The sequence below is a fragment of the Gymnoscopelus braueri genome (assembly GCF_963280865.1).
Source record: "Gymnoscopelus braueri genome assembly, chromosome: 1".
In the NCBI taxonomy this organism is placed as follows: Eukaryota; Metazoa; Chordata; class Actinopteri; order Myctophiformes; family Myctophidae; genus Gymnoscopelus; species Gymnoscopelus braueri.
This window is the reverse complement of record NC_137603.1, coordinates 3,479,301-3,501,396: the sequence shown is the minus strand read 5'-3', so window position 1 is coordinate 3,501,396 and position 22,096 is coordinate 3,479,301. Positions and strand designations below refer to the sequence as shown.

General features: G+C 42.2%; 1 protein-coding gene across 1 annotated transcript in view; it reads left to right on the top strand.

Annotated features, from left to right (window-relative positions):
* urb2 (URB2 ribosome biogenesis homolog) overlaps positions 1 to 15,863 on the top strand; it is a 41,744-nt gene extending 25,881 nt beyond the window's left edge. The window contains 6 exon segments of the mRNA XM_080423778.1: positions 1,653 to 1,813; positions 2,955 to 3,065; positions 3,546 to 3,788; positions 5,758 to 5,854; positions 8,924 to 9,057; positions 13,603 to 15,863. Coding sequence (XP_080279904.1) covers positions 1,653 to 1,813; positions 2,955 to 3,065; positions 3,546 to 3,788; positions 5,758 to 5,854; positions 8,924 to 9,057; positions 13,603 to 13,800 — 944 coding nt within the window. The 3' untranslated portion in view covers positions 13,801 to 15,863.
* Positions 15,864 to 22,096: the final 6,233 nt, after the last annotated feature.

Below are 22,096 nucleotides of genomic sequence, written 5' to 3'. Positions count from 1 at the left end.
CTGCTCCGACAACCATAGACACCGCCGCGTTACCGCAGTGATACAGTGGCTGCCCCATGCGCACCTGTTACAAAGCTAAAGCTGCCTACTCCTGCATATCAATGGTCCAAGTGTAACCTGTAAAGTACTGCAGTCTGTAGGAGACATAATCATGTCCTAAGAGGAGTCCAAAAGAGAACGGCTCCTGGGACCCTTCATCCCCATGAATTAAATTACAGAGGTGAATAGATAAGTACATGTACTCGAGTACTGTACTGTTCTGGACTTTTAATTGTAACAGAGTATTTCTACATTGCAGAATTGGTAGGCTACTTTTACTTAAGTAAAACATTTGAGTGTGTTGTTTATGTTGCATTTATGGTCGTTTAATTAAACGACCATAATGCGCGCGCGTATAGAGTACAGAAGTCCTGACGTCACTCGTTCATCCCCTGGTTCCTAAAGTCATTTCTCTATGGAGAATAACATTGGGTCGTCTTAGAATCGTCTCATATAAGAATTGGGGTCCAAAAATAAACAAACTGTCTCGGCGATATTGTCAGGGAGGAGGTTCTGTATCGTTTATGATAGTCATATTTCATACAGTCTGTTTCTGGCGAAAATGTTACTAGTTCGTTGGAAGTAACATTATAGTTAAGAGTCAAACCGCCGGGATCATTTGTTTATTTTTGGAACACAGTTCTTATTTGACGCGATATTAAACACGTCTATGGGGATTCAGAACGGGGGGAAAAACCGCGACCCAGGTAGGATGAGTAAATGACGTCAGACTTAGGTACTCTATGTGCCCCGCACCGCAGGGGGGGGGTTACGATTCTGGCCCGGTCAACATTAGAATCCACCCTACGCCAGTGACGCGGACCCCCTATCTGAAAACGTTTTGTGCTAGGGACCCCCAGAAGAGAAGATTTGTGTTAAAATATTACTTTGAAGATTTTTAAAGAAATCTTCAAAAATCATCAGCTCTGTGAGCTTGTAGATCTGCACATTTTTTAATAGCCGCGGTGTAAATGGATAAAGTGGTTAAAATGATTGTGAGGCTGTTTTAACTACTTTTGCTGGGGACCCCCTGGAACCCCCTCAAGGACCCCTGGGGGTCCCCGGACCCCATTTTGAGAACCACTGCAGTACATTATAGATGTAAATGTATCTATCGTCCGGCCCTACAAGGAGAGACACCCATTTTACACATTACATTTATTTATTTTTTGAATATATTTCCAATTGTTGATCTGAAAATTCCTACTTTAACCCATGAAGACCGGGAACGCATCCGTGTCATTTTAGATTTATTTGGCTATTAAAAAATAGCAGATCTACAAGCTCATAGCGTGCTATGAGCTTGTAAGAAATCTTAAAATGACAGATGCGTTCCCGGTCTTAATGGGTTAACTCATTTACCTGAGGCCGTTTGAAAAAACCCACTCTAAATCCTGAAGTTTTCGGAATAATAATGTTCCTATATAACAACAACTAACATTACATACAGGTGTTCCTGGCTTGAAAGTTATATAGGTGTAACGGGTCTAAATGTGTTATATACAAAGACACACACACACACACACACACACACACACACACACACACACACACACACACACACACACACACACACACACACACACACAGTCACAGTGTTGTTTGCCTTTCAGCTCCCTGGCTGTCATTCAGTGATGTGTGTGAACTGGAGCCGGCTGTGGAGGAGCTGCTGCGCCCCCTGCTGGAGAAGAGCAGCACAGAGCAGTTCAACCAGATGCTGCTGCTGGTCAGAGACGGACTGGATGCCAGCAAACTGAGGGCCGGGAACCACAAGGTCAAATATCATCCTTATTATTATTATGATATTATTGTATGATATTATAAATGATTGTTTTCATCGAGGCTCGTACACTTTAGTGATGAAATGCCAGAACAGCTTCAATGCTCCTTGTCAGAGAGAAGCCGTCTTTCCATAAATTGTCAAGCAAATTTCTTGCGAACTTTGGAAATCACGCAATAAATACATTTGGCAATTTTAAAATTGACGATATCTGCTGATCTTGTAGAAAAAGATCCTCGGCGAGGTGTTGATCTCGCAGTGTGTAATGTACTCCGAGAAGATCCACCCCGATAAAGTGCGGTCGGCGAGGGGTTCCCGACGAGTTTTAAAGTTCTAGCATGCTGGATATTTGGGGCTGTCGGACCCGATCTAGAGCCACGCTACAGCCAATGAGCGTGGCTCTAGAAAAATAGCAATATATATAGAGAGAAAAATATTGCCAATCGACCAATGTTGATGTTGACAAAATGGATGGGGGTCCTGTCTGTCTGTCTGTCTGTCTGTCTGTCTGTCTGTCTGTCTGTCTGTCTGTCTGTCTGTCTGTCTGTCTGTCTGTCTGTCTGTCTGTCTGTCTGTCTGTCTGTCTGTCTGTCTGTCTGTCTGTCTGTCTGTCTGTCTGTCTGTCTGTCTGTCTGTCTGTCTGTCTGTCTGTCTGTCTGTCTGTCTGTCTGTCTGTCTGTCTGTCTGTCTGTCTGTCTGTCTGTCTGTCTGTCTGTCTGTCTGTCTGTCTGTCTGTCTGTCTGTCTGTCTGTCTGTCTGTCTGTCTGTCTGTCTGTCTGTCTGTCTGTCTGTCTGTCTGTCTGTCTGTCTGTCTGTCTGTCTGTCTGTCTGTCTGTCTGTCTGTCTGTCTGTCTGTCTGTCTGTCTGTCTGTCTGTCTGTCTGTCTGTCTGTCTGTCTGTCTGTCTGTCTGTCTGTCTGTCTGTCTGTCTGTCTGTCTGTCTGTCTGTCTGTCTGTCTGTCTGTCTGTCTGTCTGTCTGTCTGTCTGTCTGTCTGTCTGTCTGTCTGTCTGTCTGTCTGTCTGTCTGTCTGTCTGTCTGTCTGTCTGTCTGTCTGTCTGTCTGTCTGTCTGTCTGTCTGTCTGGTTGGACTGATGGATGACTGAATATTGTGTCTGGGCTGGCTGTGCCTTGCAGGAGGTGTTGTCAGCAGTAACCATGGTGAAGCTGCTGTCAGGCTGTCATCTACCTGAGGCCTGCTCTAAAGCACTCTGGCTCATCACACCGCAGGTCATCTCTGCTATGGTGGTGAGAACACACGCACACACACACACGCACACACACACACACACACACACACACACACACACACTTCTTAACCCATTAAAACCAGGAAAGCCATTTTAGATTTGAACCACTTTAACTATTTTATACTTTGGCTTTTCAAAAAATAGCAGATCTACAAGCTCATAGCGCGTCACTTCGTGCCGCGCTATGAGCTTGTAGATCTGCTATTTTTGAGAAATCTGACAAATCTTTGAATACATTCTTTTTTTTTTTTTTTACATTTTTAACTAAAATCTTTGCTTCAGGGGGGTCCCTGGAACAAAATGTATTGAGATGGGGGTCCGTGACCAAATACACATCATTTTGGGGGTCCTTGACGTGAACATTTTGAGCACCACTGATATAGAAACATACGTTTTTCAGAAAACTTTCAAAAAATGGACTTTTGTAGAATCGGGGTCCTCTGGGTCTTAACTCTGAATGGATTCATTTGTTCTTCAGTTCCTGGTGCGGGCGTCCAGTCAGGACCACTCTCTCACCCTCCACCTCACGGTTCCCACGGTAACGGCGATGACGGCGCTGCTGCGCCAGGGGGAGGGGCTCATCTCCAACCCCCAGCACGTGACCACGGCTCTGGGGGCTCTCCAGTTGGTTCCCCTGGACCACCTGACCCCGTCCGTCTACCAATCAGCTGTCCTGTCCGTTCACGAGGGACTCTTCACCATCATCCAGTGTCATCCTCAGGTATGGATGGATGGATGGCTGTGATTGGCCAATACGCTTGTGCAAGGACGCGCTGTGATTGGCCAGTAGCCACTTTGAGTGGCAGTTTGGTACATAACTCAGACAGCGCTGAGTTAGGGCTGTCAACTTTCCTCAGAAATGATATTCGAATATTGGTCTTAAAAATGTGCAGATATTTGAATATATTCGAATATATTCGAATATTATTATTATTATTATACTTTTTGTATTCTTTATTTTTTATTTTTTATATTTTTCAAACTTTATTTTTGACAGAAACAATACAAAAAACAATGTCTCGAGTGCTCGGATCCAATAAAACATATATTTTGTTTGTTTTTATAACATGAATAGCATTATAATAATAATAGAATTATAAAATGCTTTTTTTCTTTTTTTTATATTGGAATATAAATTTTCATATTCGAATATACATATTTTCCCCATATTCGAGGAATATTCGATATTCGAATATTAATTCACCAGCCCTACGCTGAGTAGGCTCAAGAGAACTTCGCAACGTTCGGCACGGCAACTCGCTCGCCTTAGCTCGCTCGGGCGAGCGATACGGGCTCAAAAAATATCCCGCAGTGGTTGTAGGCAGAGGCTCTTCCGCGTTGGCCAGACGCGGGCCTGAAAATTAAGGCTCTGCCCTAACTGGGTCCGAATGGGCCGGCCCGAGGCTCGGCCCGAACCCGATTACCGTCATGTTAGGCCCGAAAGCCAGAAAAAAACAGAGGGGGGAAAAAATTATAGGATTTTTTTTTTTTTAATATAATTTTTTTTTATGTGTATATATCTATTATGAAGATGGCGCTGACGGCGCTGACTGACGTTAACTTACGCTGTGCTGATTTAAATTAAGTTAAATCCTTGTCTTGCTCACGGTCACACATCTGTGCAATGCAATGCATCGTCTGCATTTCTCTGCCTCTCTCGACCGAGTCTCCGTCTCCTCTCCCCCCCTGACTGTCTGAGACCGACTCGAGACTGTTGTTAACCTATTAGCTTAAGTTTACACGTGTTGGGTGAAAAATATTATAATACTGAACTAAACGCGGGTGGATAACATTTTATTGGCATAGAGCACGCCGGTCAGTTATCTTAACTCACAAAAACACATTGAACATCCTGTTAAACCTTCAAATTAAAACCATCTGACAACGTAAACAATGACACATGTGTAGTGTACCGCGTGTATGCACGTTCTCGCGCGTGGCTATATATGGAAAGCTCGCTCCTGCGTTCTTCAATTGATTTCTGAACGAACCTGACCACTGAATGTACCGCTATTGTTGAAGGCTGGTGTAGACCGACTTTATTTGCCGTGGGTTTTTGTACTGGAGTCGCAGAAATGATCACTTTCTGTTTCTTTTTCCTCGGTAGGTTTCTCCGTTTTAAAATACTGGCTTAAATATGCACACTTTGCAGCTGTTGCACAGATATCTCTTGTATCCTCTCATTATGTTTTTGAGCTCCTAATTATTTTGTTTCCCCAAATTCGACTTGTAAAAGTGGTGAATGAAATCACAGAAGACTCGTCCCTAAACACACTCGCCCCGGGTCTAATCCGGCGGCCTCTGTCCGCGAAATGAATGGGGGCGAGTGTGTTTTGGGGCGAGCGTTCTGGTTACCATCAGAACGCTCGCCCAGAATCGTTTTTTTTACTCTCTCTCGCTTTGCTGCCTGACCTTTTTCATAGCTTTCATAGATAGATTCATAGGCTAGTTTGTCAGCACTATCATCAGTGCTGGATTCTTGTTCATGTGTATTCTCAGACATTTAACCACTTAAACCCTCAACACTAAACCTGAGTTTTCACTCTGTACTTAGTCTGCTCTTTTCCCCTCTACACCAAACCACCACATCACCCCCCCCCCCCCCCCCCCCGTAGTAACTCTGAGGACCCCCTGTTGGTTTGAAAGTGTTTACCAGTGAATGATTAGTTGTTGTGTCTCTGTTTATAAAGGTGATACAGAAGGCTGCTCCATCGTTTCTGAACGTCTTCCATCGCCTGGTGGCTTCTGTCATGTATGAAGGAAGACAAAGAGGAGACAGTGACACAGGTACGCACACGCACACGCACACACACACACACACACACACACACACACACACACACACAATTTTGAAATTTGAACGCATGTCAAATAATCTTATTTCCCTGACGTTAGTTTTCTTACAAACAATGTCACTCACCACTGCCGCCTATCACCGACGTAGTGACTGTATACATCCGTATCCATGGTAACATCAAGCCCTCCGTCCTCATTCACTTTCTCACATCGCAACTTTTATTAAGACGTATCCCGTCATCGACAGGGATAAGAACTTCACTAATAAGTCCTCCCTAGTTTTTTTATTTTGTTTTAAGTTTCTCTCTCACTACAGCTGCCTTTAGTCCACTGTGTTGGAAATTAAAGGACCCCTTGCCGGCCAGTAGGCGGCTAATTTGTGCCTGATGGAAAATGACGTAATATTAAAATACCGTAAATTTCGGACTATAAGCCGCGACTTTTTCCCCATTTTTCGACCCTGCGGCTTATATAACGGTGCGGCTTATCTATGGATTTTTACAGCTAACGGCCACTAGGGGACCTCCTAAATCTATGGATTTTACACCCGCGGCTTATAGTCCAGTGCGGCTTATATATGTTCCAAACATTCAATTTAGCTGCTGCGGCTTATAGTCAGGTGCGGCTTATAGTGCGAAAATTACGGTACTACAAACGCACGCAGAGATTTTGTTTTTTTAGAGTTAACTCGTCGAATTCTGCTATTGCTCAGCCTGCCAACGACGAGTTGGCAGGCTTAAGAAAACTAAAACTAAATGAAAAAAAAAGGTAAATGTCTAACTAAAACGACTTATGCACACGTAAGCCTTACTAAAATGTATCAAACCAAAAATGAATATTTCCTAATACTGGTCACACTTTATTCATCCCGGAGGGGAGGTTAAGATGTTACAGCAGCTCTCATGATCAACAGACAAGAACAAGAGACATCAAATATAATAAAACATTATAATAATTTTAAAAAATAATCTAAAATAAGCATCTGAAAGACAGACCAAACGGTATTAACCCATTAATACCTGGAACGCATCTGTGTCACTTTAGATTTCTTTGGCTATTCAAAAATAGCAGATATACAAGCTCATAGCGCGGCACCGAGTGCCGCGCTACGAGCTTGTAGATCTGCTATTTTTTTTAAATCTTGAAAAAAAAAATGTTTTAGATTTTTTTTTCAAAAACTGTTAGGATTTAGATTTTTTTTTTAATATCGCCTCAGGCCTTAATGGGTTAAGAGTCCAGAGGCTTGAATTCAACATCCCCCCCCCCCCCCATCCTAATCAGCCTTATCAAGCCAACCAGGGGAGGGGAGACAATCTCCCTTCTGCCACTAGAGGGGGGGGGGGGGGGGACTCCAGATTAAGTGCTTAAAGAATCAAGCCTTTGCAGGATCAGAAAGCTAAGCTCCATGCTCAGATGGGACAAGAAAGGTTTCCTTTTCTCAGTCTGTATTTCCTGTAGACAAGATGTTTAGTTTTTTTTGTAAGTGATCTTTTTTTGGGTTAAAACCAAAAGTGTTTTCTTGTTTTTATAATTGATTAAATCAATTAGTTCAATTAAGTGTTTGTGCGTGCGTGCGTGCATGTGTGTACGTGTGTGTGTACGTGTGTGTGTTTGAAACTGCCACGTTCAAACTGTGCAATCATGAAAACGATGCGTCTTAAGGATGCTATTATACAGCTTGGTTACAAAACGTAAACTGCTTGTGTTCATATTCAGAAGTCTTGGCAATGTCCATGAATGAGTTGTGAGAGGCCTGCAGATTGCAGGAATGCCAGAGCCAGGAGCTGAGGCATTGGCTAGACTCTGTTCAGTGTCTGTGATACATTGGCAGTCGGAGGAGGAGGCGATGCTTCCTGTATCCGTGATCTGTATCCTGAAACACTTACTGTTGACTTTCCCAAGTTTGTGCATTTACTATTGTTTGTGTTAGAATGTGTTGTTAAATGTGAGGAGGGCTAAACAATTAGCAGGGTACCGCTCAATATCAGCTATTATAGGAAGCCGCTCTATGTGGAGGAGGCGTTGTTTCCTTTACCCATGATTGTTGTCTGCTGTGTTTGACAAGTATGCCAACATTATTGTATGTAACAATGTTCTGCCTTGTATGCACTTTAATAGAGTACAGAAGTCCTGACGTCACTCGTTCATCCCCTGTTTCGTAAAGTAATTTCTCTATGGAGAATAACATTGAGTCATCTTAGAATTGTCTCATATAAGAATTGTGGTCCAAAAATAAACAAACTGTCTCTGCGATATTGTCAGGGAGGAGGTTCTGTATCGTTTATGATAGTCAGTCACTTATATTTGATACAGTCCGTTTCTGGCGAAAATGTAACTAATTCGTTGGAAGTAACATTATCGTTTTCTCACCGTCAGTTGATGCTTCATATCCATAAGAGTCAAACCGCCGGGATCATTTGTTTATTTTTGGAACACAGTTCTTATTTGACGCGATATTAAACACGTCTATGGGGATTCAGAACGGGGGTGGAAAACCGCGAACCAGGTAGGATGAGTAAATTACGTCAGACTTCGGTGCTCTATGGCTGTTTTCCTATTATCTGACTGACTGTACTGGCAGTGTTTATGTCCTTTGTACAAGGCATTCTTGTACTTCTGTTTATGTGGACATAAATACATATTTTGTGTATATTTTATTTTCTGATTATTATTATTACAAAACATACATTAACCACTTCAGCCCTATATACATTTTGGCCATTTGAAAATAGCAGATCTACAAGCTCACAATGCGTCGCATTGTAGATCTGCTATTTTCAAAAGATTTGTATACAGTTTATATATTTGAAAACATTGTGAAACGGGACATTCTGCATAAAGAGTACTTTCCACTTTTGGTACTTTAAGTACATTTTGATACCAATACTTTTGGTACTTTTACTCAAGTAAATTTAGAATTCCGGACTTTTACTTGTAACAGAGTACTTGTGTGTGTGTGTGTGTGTGCGTGTGCGTGTGCGTGTGCGTGTGCGTGTGCGTGTGTGTGTGTGTGTGTGTGTGTGTGTGTGTGTGTGTGTGTGTGTGTGTGTGTGTCATCAGGTCCAGACAGTGAGGTGTATGTCCAGTGCTCCAGACTGGTAGAGAGGATGTACTCTCACATCGCTGCTGCACCCGACAGCTTCAGCACCCTGTCTGCCTTCATGGTGGCTCAGTACGTCACCGAGCTGCAGAAGGTACACACACACACACACACACACACACACACACACACACAGAGCTACAGAAGGTACACATTTTAATCATTTATTTATGTCCACACAAATGTATACAAGGACACAAATATTACGGTGCAGCAAAGGTTACATCCACAACGTGAAGGCCTACTGTATGTCCTCATGATACAACAAGCATGTCATGTGACCCAGCCCTCCATGGGCACCAGCAGCAGTGTCTCTGGTCATGTGACCCAGCCCTCCACGGGCACCAGCAGCAGTGTCTCTGGTCATGTGACCCAGCCCTCCACGGGCACCAGCAGCAGTGTCTCTGGTCATGTGACCCAGCCCTCCATGGACACCAGCAGCAGTGTCTCTGCATGGCGGCTGACCATCATAGCAGAGAGACGGCACAACACTCTGCCAGCCCTCCTGCCTGGTTTCAGGGCATCCCAAGTAGTAGAAACCCGCTCTAACAACCAGTCCTACGGGCATCATGTCCCAGGCTGGACCACCAGAGGAAACAAAGTTCCCAGTCCACCCCCTCACTGCCGCCCGGTGTCAAAGTGCTCTCCGTAGCGTAGCTGCTCCCATGAGCCCCAAAGTCTGTTCACCCATTGTTGTTCCTCAGCTAGTGGACACACCGCTAGAAGGCCCACCGGGTCTTTATCCCCCGCCGGGTGGTAGTTAGTTACACCGCCTCTCTTCCCGGTATAGCTGCTTACGGGAAGGGCCGCCAGGCAGCGTGGGCTGTCTGTATACTCCATCGGTGAGCAGAGCCTTCTTGTACGCAAGCTTGTGATGGTAATGAAGCACACAGTCCCCAGAAGTTGCGAATGCATCTTAACTCTTTGACTGCGGACGACGCGATAACGCGTCAAGTGCTACTTTGTCCAGTTGGCCGTCGACGCGCTCGACGCACTGGACGCGCGTTCATTGTTTAATCTCTGATTGCGCTATGCTGCTTAATATTCAATGTTATTCTCGAGTTCCACTTACTTCACGGACATCTGCATCCGGTTTCATGACCTGGATTCCGTTTCCGGTTTTTGATTCTTTTCCCCAGTCATTTTCGTCCAAAATAGGTAAATAAATGGTCTTTCACACGGTATGACGGACAAACGGACAGTTTCTCTTCTATAATCTATGGTCTGGGTGACGATCAGTCATCGCCGTCGTGTATCACGACGGCATTTTGGCGATCAAAACAATCTGGGACGACGTCACTTCCGTTTTCATGTTTTTCCCTGTCTAATCTACCAAGAAGGCTGAGAGAGACCCAACGACCTGATCACGCTGTCATGTGCTGCACTCTAGTGGCGGATTTGTGCTGGGTCTTTACATTATGTCCCCTTAAATTATTTTCATGAGAAAAATTCAAAATATAAAAATAAAAAAACACGAAAATTGCTGGCACTGGGGGAGTACTTTATGAAAATACTCTGGCAGTCAAAGAGTTAAATGTGCACCTACTACACTAACGGTGGCAGTTACAACGGGGCAGTTTAACGTCATGCCCAGGACAGAGATAGTGGGATGCAGGGACGTGCTGGCCACTGGGAAATGTGGGACAATTCCAGAAAGGCCTCTCCATTCCAGGCCAACCAGGCCGGCTGTTTTTTTTTAAACGGCCGAAATTAAGTAAAAAATCCGGTGCGCGGCCATTGGCCGCGCAATTTACGGGCCTCTCTATCTGAGATTCCCAGGCTGAATTAGGGGCCCAGCACGTCCCTGGTGGGATGGATGGATGGATGGAGAGATGAGCGGATGGATGCACAGGTACAGACAGACAGACAGACAGACAGACAGACAGACAGACAGACAGATGAACATAATGAATCACAGACAGGCACAGGCACAGAGACAGTTAAAGGTAGGATAAGTGATTTATTTTGGCTAAAATAAGTGTTAAATAGCTCTATATTCTGATATTCTGAGTACCTGCTTTATAGAGTGTTTGTTCAGTAACAGGAGTCTCCATGTCTCTCCAGCTCTTTATTAAACAGAAAATATATTTTCAGGTCAGGATACCAATTGTATCCAATTAGGATAGAGAACTCAGACAGGATATAGATTAAACAAGTGAAATTGGAAGTGATGACACTAAGAAATGAGCAGACAAAATTGGAACTGGAGCACTATAAAAATGAAGCAGATAAATGGGTACTCTCTCCTGATTGGCTGAAATTGTGTCACCTACCTGAAAATGTATTTTCTATTTATTAAAGAGATGGAGAGACATGGAGACTCCTGTTACTGAACAAACACTCTATAGCAATGATTACTATCACAATATAGAGCTTTAACCTTTTAACAAAAAACGTTTTGTTAAATATCCCTTACCCTACCTTTAAGTCAGTGTGAGTGTAAGTCATGCAGTCATACCAACGTATAATCCATTTATGTGTGCTTTTTTTCCCTTTTATTTATTTTTTTTAAGTGCTGACTCATGTTTTCTGTGTGACTGTTTTTAGTTTCCCATCAGGTTTGATGAATTCTGACCTCAACTAAACTTTCCATCCAGTAATGCTGCTTCCATTCCAGTATTTAGTTAAGACACACACAAAAAAAAAATTTTTTTAGAGGATGTCGTTTTGGACAATCACACACGAGGGTTCATCGCTGGTGTCTCTGTGGTGATGTTCGTCCAGTTAGAAAGTCTCGGCGGTGCCATAACTTCGGCACGGCAATGTTTTTTATTTAGTGTTTTCTCTGCAATTGCATCATTTTATTCATATGACCTTGCCAAAGTTCATTTTTGCAAGGGAGCATTTGGCAGCCCATTGTCTCTCATGGACAATTATTTGAATCTACGTCAAAACATTTTCAGTTGGGGGGCCGCGGCCAAATACATATCAATGTGGGGTTCCTTGGCACGAAAAGGTTTGAGAACTACTGGGTTTAGACGGCCTTTGTACAACCTGCCTCAGGTCTTAAAGGGTTAACCTCAATTCATGCACCATCATACCACCGTGTCGCTTGCCAATGAAGCAGTGGTGTAAAGTAACTAAGTACATGTACTCAAGTACTGTACTTTAGTACGATTTTGAAGTATTTTGACTTTACTGGAGTATTTCCAGTTGTCTATACTTTTACTTCTACTCACACTACATCTCGAGACAAATATTGTACTTTTACTCCACTACAATTATTTGAAAACTTTAGTTACTTTGTAGATTCTGATTATTATTACAAAACATACATTAACCACTTCAGCCCTTTGAAAATAGCCGATCTACAAGCTCACAATGCGTCGCGATGCGACGTGTTGTGAGTTTGTAGATCGGCTATTTTCAAAAGATTTCTATACAGTTTATACATTTGAAAACTTGTGAAAATGGGACATTCTGCATAAAGAGTACTTTCCACTTTTGGTACTTTAAGTACATTTTGATACCAATACTTTTGTACTTTTGTACTTATACTCAAGCACATTTTGACTTCTGGACTTTTACTTGTAACAGAGTACTTCTACATTGCAGCATTGATACTTTTACTTAAGTAAAACAAATGTAGTACTTTTTCCACCACTGCAATGAAGCCGCGCCGTGTTGAAGATCAGTTCTTATCAGCAGGGAACGCCATCACACGACAGAGTGTGAATTAGACCCTAATTCACACCATGTCGTGCGCCCGTCACATCTCCCAACAGCAACTTGCAATGGGCCTGGTCTTCAAGATACACCACAACATTGGGATCCCCCTGTGTTTGTCAAAATACTTCCAAAATGTTAAAGAAGTCCATGATCATAACACCAGAGGCAGCTCCACAAATCATGTTCAACCCAGATTTGGCTCAACAAAGGGAATGAAGTCTTTCTCATGCTATGCAACAAAGATGTGGAATGCCCTACCCAAAGGAGTAAAGGAGTGTAAAACCCTACTCACTTTCAAAACTGCCCTAAAGAATCACCTTCAGGAGGCTGCAATTCCAAAATGCTCCTTAATTCCTTAACCTAACTCCTTAACCTACCCCCCCCCCCCCCCCCCCCTGTCTCTTATATGTCATCATGATCTTTTTCATGTTTTTTTTCCGTTCGTCACAAAGAACCATTTTCCAAAAGGTTGCTGCTCCTTTCACTTCAATGTTAAAAAAAAAAAAAAAAAAAAAAAGTATAAGTACTAGCTTAGAAAAGACTGGCAGTCTGTGAGGGTAAAAAAAAAAAAAACTCTGGCAGTTTAACTCATTGAGTGCCCAAATTATTTCTGGCTATTTCTGGCGAGTAAGATATATATATATATTTTTTTCAAAGTAAAAAAAAAGTGCTTAGGAAGCGAGATACAGCGTTTTTCAGTTATAAGTTAAACAAGGAGTGGATGGAACTGCAAATCTTCAGATAATGATATCTTGGTTGTTTTTTTTTTTTTGTTTTATTCAAAAACACGTGAAACACGTGAATGGCACTCAATGAGTTTAAGAGTTAAACAAGCTTAGTGCTTTATGAGTCTTCCAGTTTAGTAGACCTTGTCTTGTGAATTTGTACTTCCATGTACTGTTGTTCTCATGTCTTACTAAATAAAAGTACATCAATCAATCCCTCTCCCCTCCTGTCTGTCCCTCTCCAGGTAACCCTTCGCCCCGAGGTGAAGTCCCACCTGACGGAGGGCGTCTACCTCATCCTGGACCTGTGTCGGGAGCAGGACGTCAAGTTCCTGTCGGCCGGCCTGCAGTCGGGCGTCAGAGAAGTGTTCAGCGAGCTGCACGGCAGCTACACCCACTACCACAAAGCCCAGAGACAAGGAGAGGAGAAGTACACGGCCTGATCCCATGGCTGGGGGGAACAGCCGTGTGTCTTTAAAACACATTGACTGCCTGAGATTTAACACATTCGGTGCCAGAGTTTGATTTAAAAAGTGTTTGGTTGAGTGTGCCAGAGATCTCACCGTTTGTAACGCTGCGCTGTTTAGAGCTGTAGACTGTCCACGACGAGCACCCGGATGTAAACAATGCATGCGTGCACGACGGTGGATGGTCCTGGCTAACGCCTGGAACAATAACATCTCTCACGCGAGTCACCATGGCGGAGTGATCGCGCATCGAAAATGACTTGTTTTCCCCACTGTAAAAAGTTACAGAGTAAAAAGTTCCTCTGTTTCACTGGAACAATAACATTTCTACCGCGATCGGCCGTTTTGGAGCGATCGCCCGTTGAAAATGGCTGTTTTTTTTTGTTTTTTTTAGAATCTGAGATAGAAATGTTTTTCTAAAAATCCTTAACACATTAACCGCCAAGAACGTAGTCCTACGGTCCGTTAAATCCAACTGTTAAGCGCCGAGACCATAGCCCTACGGGCTGCGGTCTTTTCGCGCATGCGCGGTCCGGGTGCACTTTCGAAATTTTTTTGATCCACTTCCGTTTCCGGTTTGATGACCGGAAACGGAATTATTTGGGATCCGGTTTTGACGATCACGTCCGCCCTCGTTCTACAGACGAAACTGAAACTCAATTCTCTTCCTGTAGTTTTTTCTCCTCGCATTTCACTGTTTAACGTAATCCGCTCTAACTACAACATGGATACCCCGTTTGACACGCGATCTTCACTGGGAGATACAGGGAGATCTCGCGGATGTAAACAGACCGGCTCAATCTCAATCTTAAGGATTTTAACAAGATCTATGGCGACATGAAAAAAACAAAAAAACAACAAAAACACCTTGGCACTGGTGAGTACATTATGAGATTAACCTCTGGCGGTCGATGTGTTAATGTTGGAACGGATCGACGTGACGTTTTTTTTTGCAATGACGTCACATCCGTCTATTCCTTCTCTGAGTGTCGAGGGATCATTCCTAATGTTGTGTTACAGCGCCCTCTTGTGAAAAAAACAATACATTTTTTGTTGTTGTTGAAAGAATGCATATCTGCGTTCGTGGCAGGTAATGTGTTAAAATGTGGTCCACGTTTTGCCACAGGCTGTGGTTAAACAGCCGAAGGCGGCTAACACATAGACGGGAAGGAAACGTGACGTTTGCGCCACCTTTCGCTGATTGGCCGATAGACAGCACGTGACCTCGATTCGGAGTTCAGGCTATGGGATCTGTCGTCGTGGTTACAGCCCCGCAGACTATGGCATCTCTCCAATACGATTAAATATCACTGTCCAGAACGTAATCTCTGCGTACCGAGCACATAACCCAAGAGTCTGTGTATAGTTTGGCTGGACTTAGTTAATCACAATGCCTGTCACTTCTCACACAGGGCTAACCTTCTTTAGACATATTTGTCATGATATTGTATGTCAATATGTCTCTATGTAAATGCATTGTTATTTTGCAGTATTTGCTCTTTATGTGAGGCATAAACACATTTAAATGTGTGTGTCAACATTAATTCCTCTACACGTGTTAACATACTGTATAGAAAAGGCAGAGAAGCCTGTGGCATATGATTTATTCAAATCATTTCTTGTTAATAGCAGAAAGTCCTGCCTTTTTAAAAGCTTTAAAGAGCTGCTGAAATGGCTCGGTACCATATCGTTGAGCGATGTATTTCCTAGGGAAACGGGGGCGGGCTGCGTCTCAACCTCCACACAGCGTGCATTTGTCCCCTCGGGCTATGGGATGTAAACTCCCGCAGGCACTCGTCCCTGTCATTGCCAACCACTGCTGTTTGGTTGACTGAGAGGTGTTTCAGAATGGAATCCATTATAGTGCTGCTATGATGACATGCTCTAACTAGGGATGCTAGGTTGGAAGTGGTTAAAAACTAGTTCTTTTCTTAACATATTATACTTTTACATTAAAATGTAATGGTTGAAAGCATATATTAAGAAAAGGTATGTGAACTACTGTATGTAGAGTGAATTGTGGAATTTGACCATTTAAACTGTTTTTTCACCAATTTTCAGTTTGTTTGTGTGTGTTTTTTGGGGGGTGGGGCTAAATCAGGGGTCCCCAGCAAAAGTAGTTAATGTAGCATCACAATCATTTTAACCACGGAATCTTTTGAATAATCTTGAATTGGGGGTCCCCGGGGGGTCCCCGGACTTCACTTTGAGAACCACTGTTCTATGGAGTCTTCAGTGTTGCTTTGACTTCCTCAGAGCTGTGGGATTTCCCCACATAACACATCAAGGAGCTCCTTCTGGGGGTTTTGTATCAGGGATCAACCGCCCTCATAAAGTGACGGAAACCTGGATCTTCCATCATTGAAATAAGCTGCTAGTCGACAACAATCATCTTCCCTGTAGACTCACTGGCCCTCATTTATCAACGGAGCGTATAAACCGGCGTATATTTTTCCCTATATTCGGCCGTACACCAACGTGGAAGTCACATTTATCAAAGGATCCTATACAGCCGATCCTGGCGTATATCAGGTCGGAGCTTCTCACGTCTGAAAACGAGCGTCATTTAAATAACACGCCCTTAAATATTCACAAAAGCCCCGACTTCACGACATGAAGAACCAGAATACGACCCAAACAAAGCATGAAAAGCCAATAAGAAAGAGTTTCCCCGCTCGCCTCGCAGCACACGCACACGCATCTCTCTCTCTCTCTCTCTCTCACACACACACACACACACACACACACACACACACACACACACACACACACACGCCCGCCCAACTTTGTCTTTCATGTAATCCGTAGCATAGCGGTACAATCTTTGTCACATAGGCTTGTAGCCTACATGAATGACATATTATGATACCAATCACATCGCCATGAATGGAATACGTTTGTATATTAATTTATTTAACCCATACCGAGCAGTTCGAGTTACACTAAAATAAAGCCGTCATGTAGGCTATTCCCATTTCCTAGTGAGACTCGGACCGTTGGACGGGCGAGTCCCGTCCCGCTCCGCATTAATGAGAGATAGCCTGGAGAGAACATTAATGAACGAAGGCTGGTGTGTGTTGGACTGTGTGGGTTAAATGTCTGATCTCCCGGTGGCCATGAAAATATAACAGCAGCGCCGCTGCACTGGTCTAAACTCCCGAAAGCGCCCTCGCAGAAGCGCTCGTATATTTTGAAAATAGCAGATCTAAAAGCTCACAACGCGCTGGCTTGTGAGCTTGTAGATCTGCTATTTTCAATACAGCCAGATCTGCAATCTTATCTCAATGACTGTTAAAGCAGTTTGTTTAAATTCCTTTATAAAATGTTATATTTTCACAGGGATTCTTTTATAGTGTAGATATACATTTAGGAGTGGATATATGTGTCCAGATGCCTGTCAGACTGTCAGACAATGTTGCTCCACAGATCTAGGATGGAATAAACGGGCGCAGCCAACGTCAACAACTGGTCTCTACCAGACGTGAGATTTCAGCGTACGGTAGGATGAAGCCCACGTCAGGATATATTGATAAATGCCGAAAGGTGCGGTGATCTCGCCGTACGCCCATTATTTGGGCTGCACCGCGTTGATAAATGAGGGCCAGTGTGACTGATGGATCTGGTTCTTTGGGAATCTTCTGAAAAGTATTATCAAAGTGAAGCTGAATTCTACTCGTAAAAAAAGAAAAGAAAAATCCAGAAAATCAATATTTTCTTTTAATTAATCGATAAAATGAGTAGCTTGTGAATATTGATATATCGATACTGAGTAACGATCTACACATCAATGAGAAGAACTGGGCTCTAAAACACGCATTCTCCTCTAATTCTCTCTCAAAAACTCAAAAACTTTAAATGGCTGATCTCAAAATAGAAGTGAGCACTTTGGTAGCAGCAAAAAAAGGGACAACTTAAACCCTATTAAAAAAAGAAATATCCACATTAAAATAATAATGTTCACCTATGACATGGCCCAACGTATGGACAGCAGGTTGGAAGTGGTTAATGAAGTATTGTTTCATAAAACGTGTGTCTAACCAATGTGTGTCAGATGTGACACTATGGATGGGTGTGGATTGAGACTGATCTAAAAATCTGATAAGATTGTAAAATAAAAAGTTTAAAATATTGAGAACATATCGTCTCTGTCGGGTGGAAACCTCGTTATGTTATTAAGAAACTGTTAATTTTCAGGATTGAAATTCAAAAACGGCAAAAGTAGCAGATCTTAGAATATGGAGATAAGAGGTTTCTGCTCGACAACGACGATATGCAGAACAAGGAATTTGAGGTTAAGTGTGAACACTAGGGGGAGGCAATTACCGTCCCCTCGCCATGTCGCTAGACTCAGACCCGCCCCTTCAGTAAAACTTAAACACCACTTGCTACAAATAGATGAACAACCACTGATGTATCTTTGTAGGGATCATAGGTCCCACCCTGTAGACTCTGAGATAACTAGTTCCAAAAGTAGACCGTTTGGAGTCCTTATCACGCAACAGACACACGCTGATAAACATAAGCATTCTGTCAACTACTCACTGCATGAATGAACTCTGGAACTATGATTGATGAACAATGATGAATGCTACTGTATGGCTATGAACTATGGCTATTAAAATGTAATTGAAATGTCATTATCATTATATTCCAAAAATGCAAAAAGCATTTATAAAAAACGTATTTACTATTTGAAGATCCAGATCTGCGGATCCAGCCTGTGTTTTCTTCCTAATAAAAATAGCAAAATAACAGGAAGTTGACATTTTTATAAAATAAAAAAAACAGTACTGGGTTTGGTGATGCTCTATATTGTCTGAATCAGCTTTGTTTGTGTTTGTTTACATGCTAAAAGAGTGACTTTGAGATCTGTTTCACTGTACAATGTAAGTCAATGAGGAGCATATTTTTTATTATCAATTTCTAATCAATGGAGCAATTATTTCAGATTTCTTGCACACCTTTGGAGTTCCATCATGGCAAGGTATAACTACACAACCCAAACCTCTACCAAAGTGGTCTTGCCCTTTAAGGTGTACAATAAATCGCATGGAAATCCAGCCAATAGATATCTTGTTTGAGACCAAATGGGCCAACCAACTGGGCTAAAAGCTATATTTTAAGATGTTTTAGGCCTTGATGAATAATACAATAGACAGTATGAGAAAGCATATACATACATTTCTACGGTATTATTAAACTGGCAGAACAGCCCTAGTTACTGCTGTTTCCATCACAAATGTAAATAAACCATTGATTTAGAAATCAAACTCATAACAGTTATTATGCATGGAGGTATGACTCCGGCAGAGCAGGAAATGTTTGCCGTCTCCCCCTCCTCCAACCTCAATACCTGTTGGGACTTCTCCACTCTAACCTGGCCCAAACCACACAAATATGTCCCTGTAGTTAGTAGTTAGAATATAACTATTATAGACTATTACTCTAGTCTAGTAAAACTAAAACAAACAGAAAAAGCTCTTCTGCTTACAGTTAACGGCATTAAATAGCCACTAAATTAAAGCCACTAAAAATAAACTTTAATTGAATTTGCTGTTTAAACACCGTGGCCCCACAGCTGGTCTGCTGTTTAAATAAAACATGAAGAATCTGTGTGCATACCAATGATTATGTGGCTGAATAAATACTGGTTATTTGGCTGCAAGGTTATTAAAAGTACACCTTATGTACACGTACACATCAGTATGTAAGTACACACGTACTGTAAGAGTGTACATATGAACACATGAAGTGTAGTTAATACACACTATTGTTATGTATCATCAATCGATCAATTTGATTTATTTACAGTGCCAAATCATAGACCTCAAGACCCTTTACATGTACCGTGGAGCATGCTGAGGGTGACTATGCAGTGGTTCCCAAACTGGGGGGTCCCCAAATTATTTTGGGGGGGGAGGGATCTGCTATAGATCTGCTATTTTCACAATATTTATCTGTGGAAACTAAATTTAACACCTCAGCTCCTACAATTCCATGTGCTTGTCTGGTTGGGGGGGTCCCCAGTTCAAATATAATTATTTTGTAGGGGTCACGGCCTGAAAAGGTTGAGAACACTTGCTCTACAGACACTCAACATGCCTCCATGTAAGTGTTTGGCAATATGGTTTTGATTGATTGACAAAAATAATGTAAAACATCACAGTTACATTAATAATACTTTTGTCTAAAAGGTCCGTCCAAAAAAGTCCTTGCGGACTTGTTTCCATTGAGGACCTTGGTATTCATTTCATAGACATATATAGTAGCAACCAAACAGTTCAATAACAACATAAAAATATACAGAGAAAAAAAAATAACACTTTTACAACAAACAAAAAAAAATATATATATACAAAAAAGTGGAGGGGGGTCGTCTGTCTACCGGGAAACTGGTACCAGCTCCTCTTATGGCCTCCAGAAAGATGAGTTTTTAGGGCTGTTTTAAATGAGCCCAGCGAAATGCATCAGGGGGTCAAAATTAGTTAATGCAGCGTCACAATCATCTTAACCACTTTTAATGTTATACTTTGGCTATTCAAAAATAGCAGATCTACAAGCTCATAGCGCAGCACTCGGTGCTGCGTTATGAGCTTGTAGATCTGCTATTTTTGAAAAATCCCTTTCACAAAATATTTTTGAGATGGGGGGGGGTCCGGAGCCAAATACAGATAATTCTGGGGGTCCTTGACATGAAAAAGTTTGGGAACCACCGCTGTGGGCAACGTAAACATAGACACAGACTCTCTTCAGACTCTCTCTGTTAAAGGGGCAGCACTGAATAAACACTGTGTGTGTGTGTGTGTGTGTGTGTGTGTGTGTGTGTGTGTGTGTGTGTGTGTGTGTGTGTGTGTGTGTGTGTGTGTGTGTGTGTGTGTGTGTGTGTGTGTGTGTGTGTGTGTGTGTGTGTGTGTGGTACATATGTGTAATACTACTGGGACACAGTTTGGGGGCATACATACATACATACATACATACATACATACATACATACATACATACAGTATAAAGTGTGTATTGATGGTATTTTGCTCGGGGTTCAGAAGCATGTTTTGTCATGAATAAGATGTGAAATGTCACGGTAGACTGGAGCTGACCTTTAGTATAGCCACAGGGGCCTCAGTTTGAACATGCTGAGTTGTGTTTTGTTTTTTATCAGACATTTAAATGACCTTAAAATATTATGCTCACATCAATAGCGGGATGAAATAAAACACGTGTTTTTGATGTTATTATTATTATTCAACCGCATTGTTATTACAGCGTCACAATCATCTTAACCACTTTTAACCATTATTATTGGCTGGGACTGTTCACAGGTTCCTACAGTATAAGGTTCAGTTTAATCCATTAAAACTGGGAATTTTAGATTTGAACCACTTTAACCATTGTCTTATACTTATATTCAAAAATAGCAGATCTACAAGCTCATAGCATGGCACCGAGTGCCGCGCTATGAGCTTGTAGATCTGCTATTTTTTTTTAAATCATGAGAATTTGTGCAAATCTTTGGATATATATATTTTTAAAGCGAACATTTTAAACCAAAATCTTTGCTTCTGGGGGGATTCTACAAATGTCTTCTAAATCCTGACAGTTTTTATTTTATTTATTATGTTGCTATAATGTCAGTGGTTCTCAAACTTTTCCATGTCAAGGACCCCTAAAATTATATGTATTTTCAGAAGCAAAGATTTGAGTTACACATGTTTGCTTTAAATATATATATATATTAAAAGATTTGCACAACTTTTTCACGTTTAAAAAAAAAGTACTGTAGATCTACAAGCTCGTAGCACGGCACTACGAGCTTGTAAATCTGCTATTTTTGAATAGCCAAAGAAATCTAAATATGACACACAGATGCGTTCCCGGTCTTAGTAAGATATTTATATTTGCGCATCAGCGGTGCGACATAGGTGTCCGAACCTCTAGTACTAGTATGTATACTAGAGGTTCAGGCCGCTACGTGGCCCTCACACCTACGTCACACCACAGAGCCGACTCATAATTATGCCCATATATGGAGATTTCTGTATCTGTCAGTCCGTGTCCCTTTTATGCCCATATATGGAGATCCCTGATGTCATCAGTATATGCCCATATATCTCTCTCTCTAGATCGTCCTCAGACGGCTCGTCTGTACCAACTGGCCAGTTCGTTGGTACTTTGACCCATGAGCCCTGGTACTTGAAGTCCTTCAGCACGGTGCCTCCTGTTGTTGTCAGAGGTGGATGCTCAATGTTCAATAGATGGGCATGGTGATATGCCC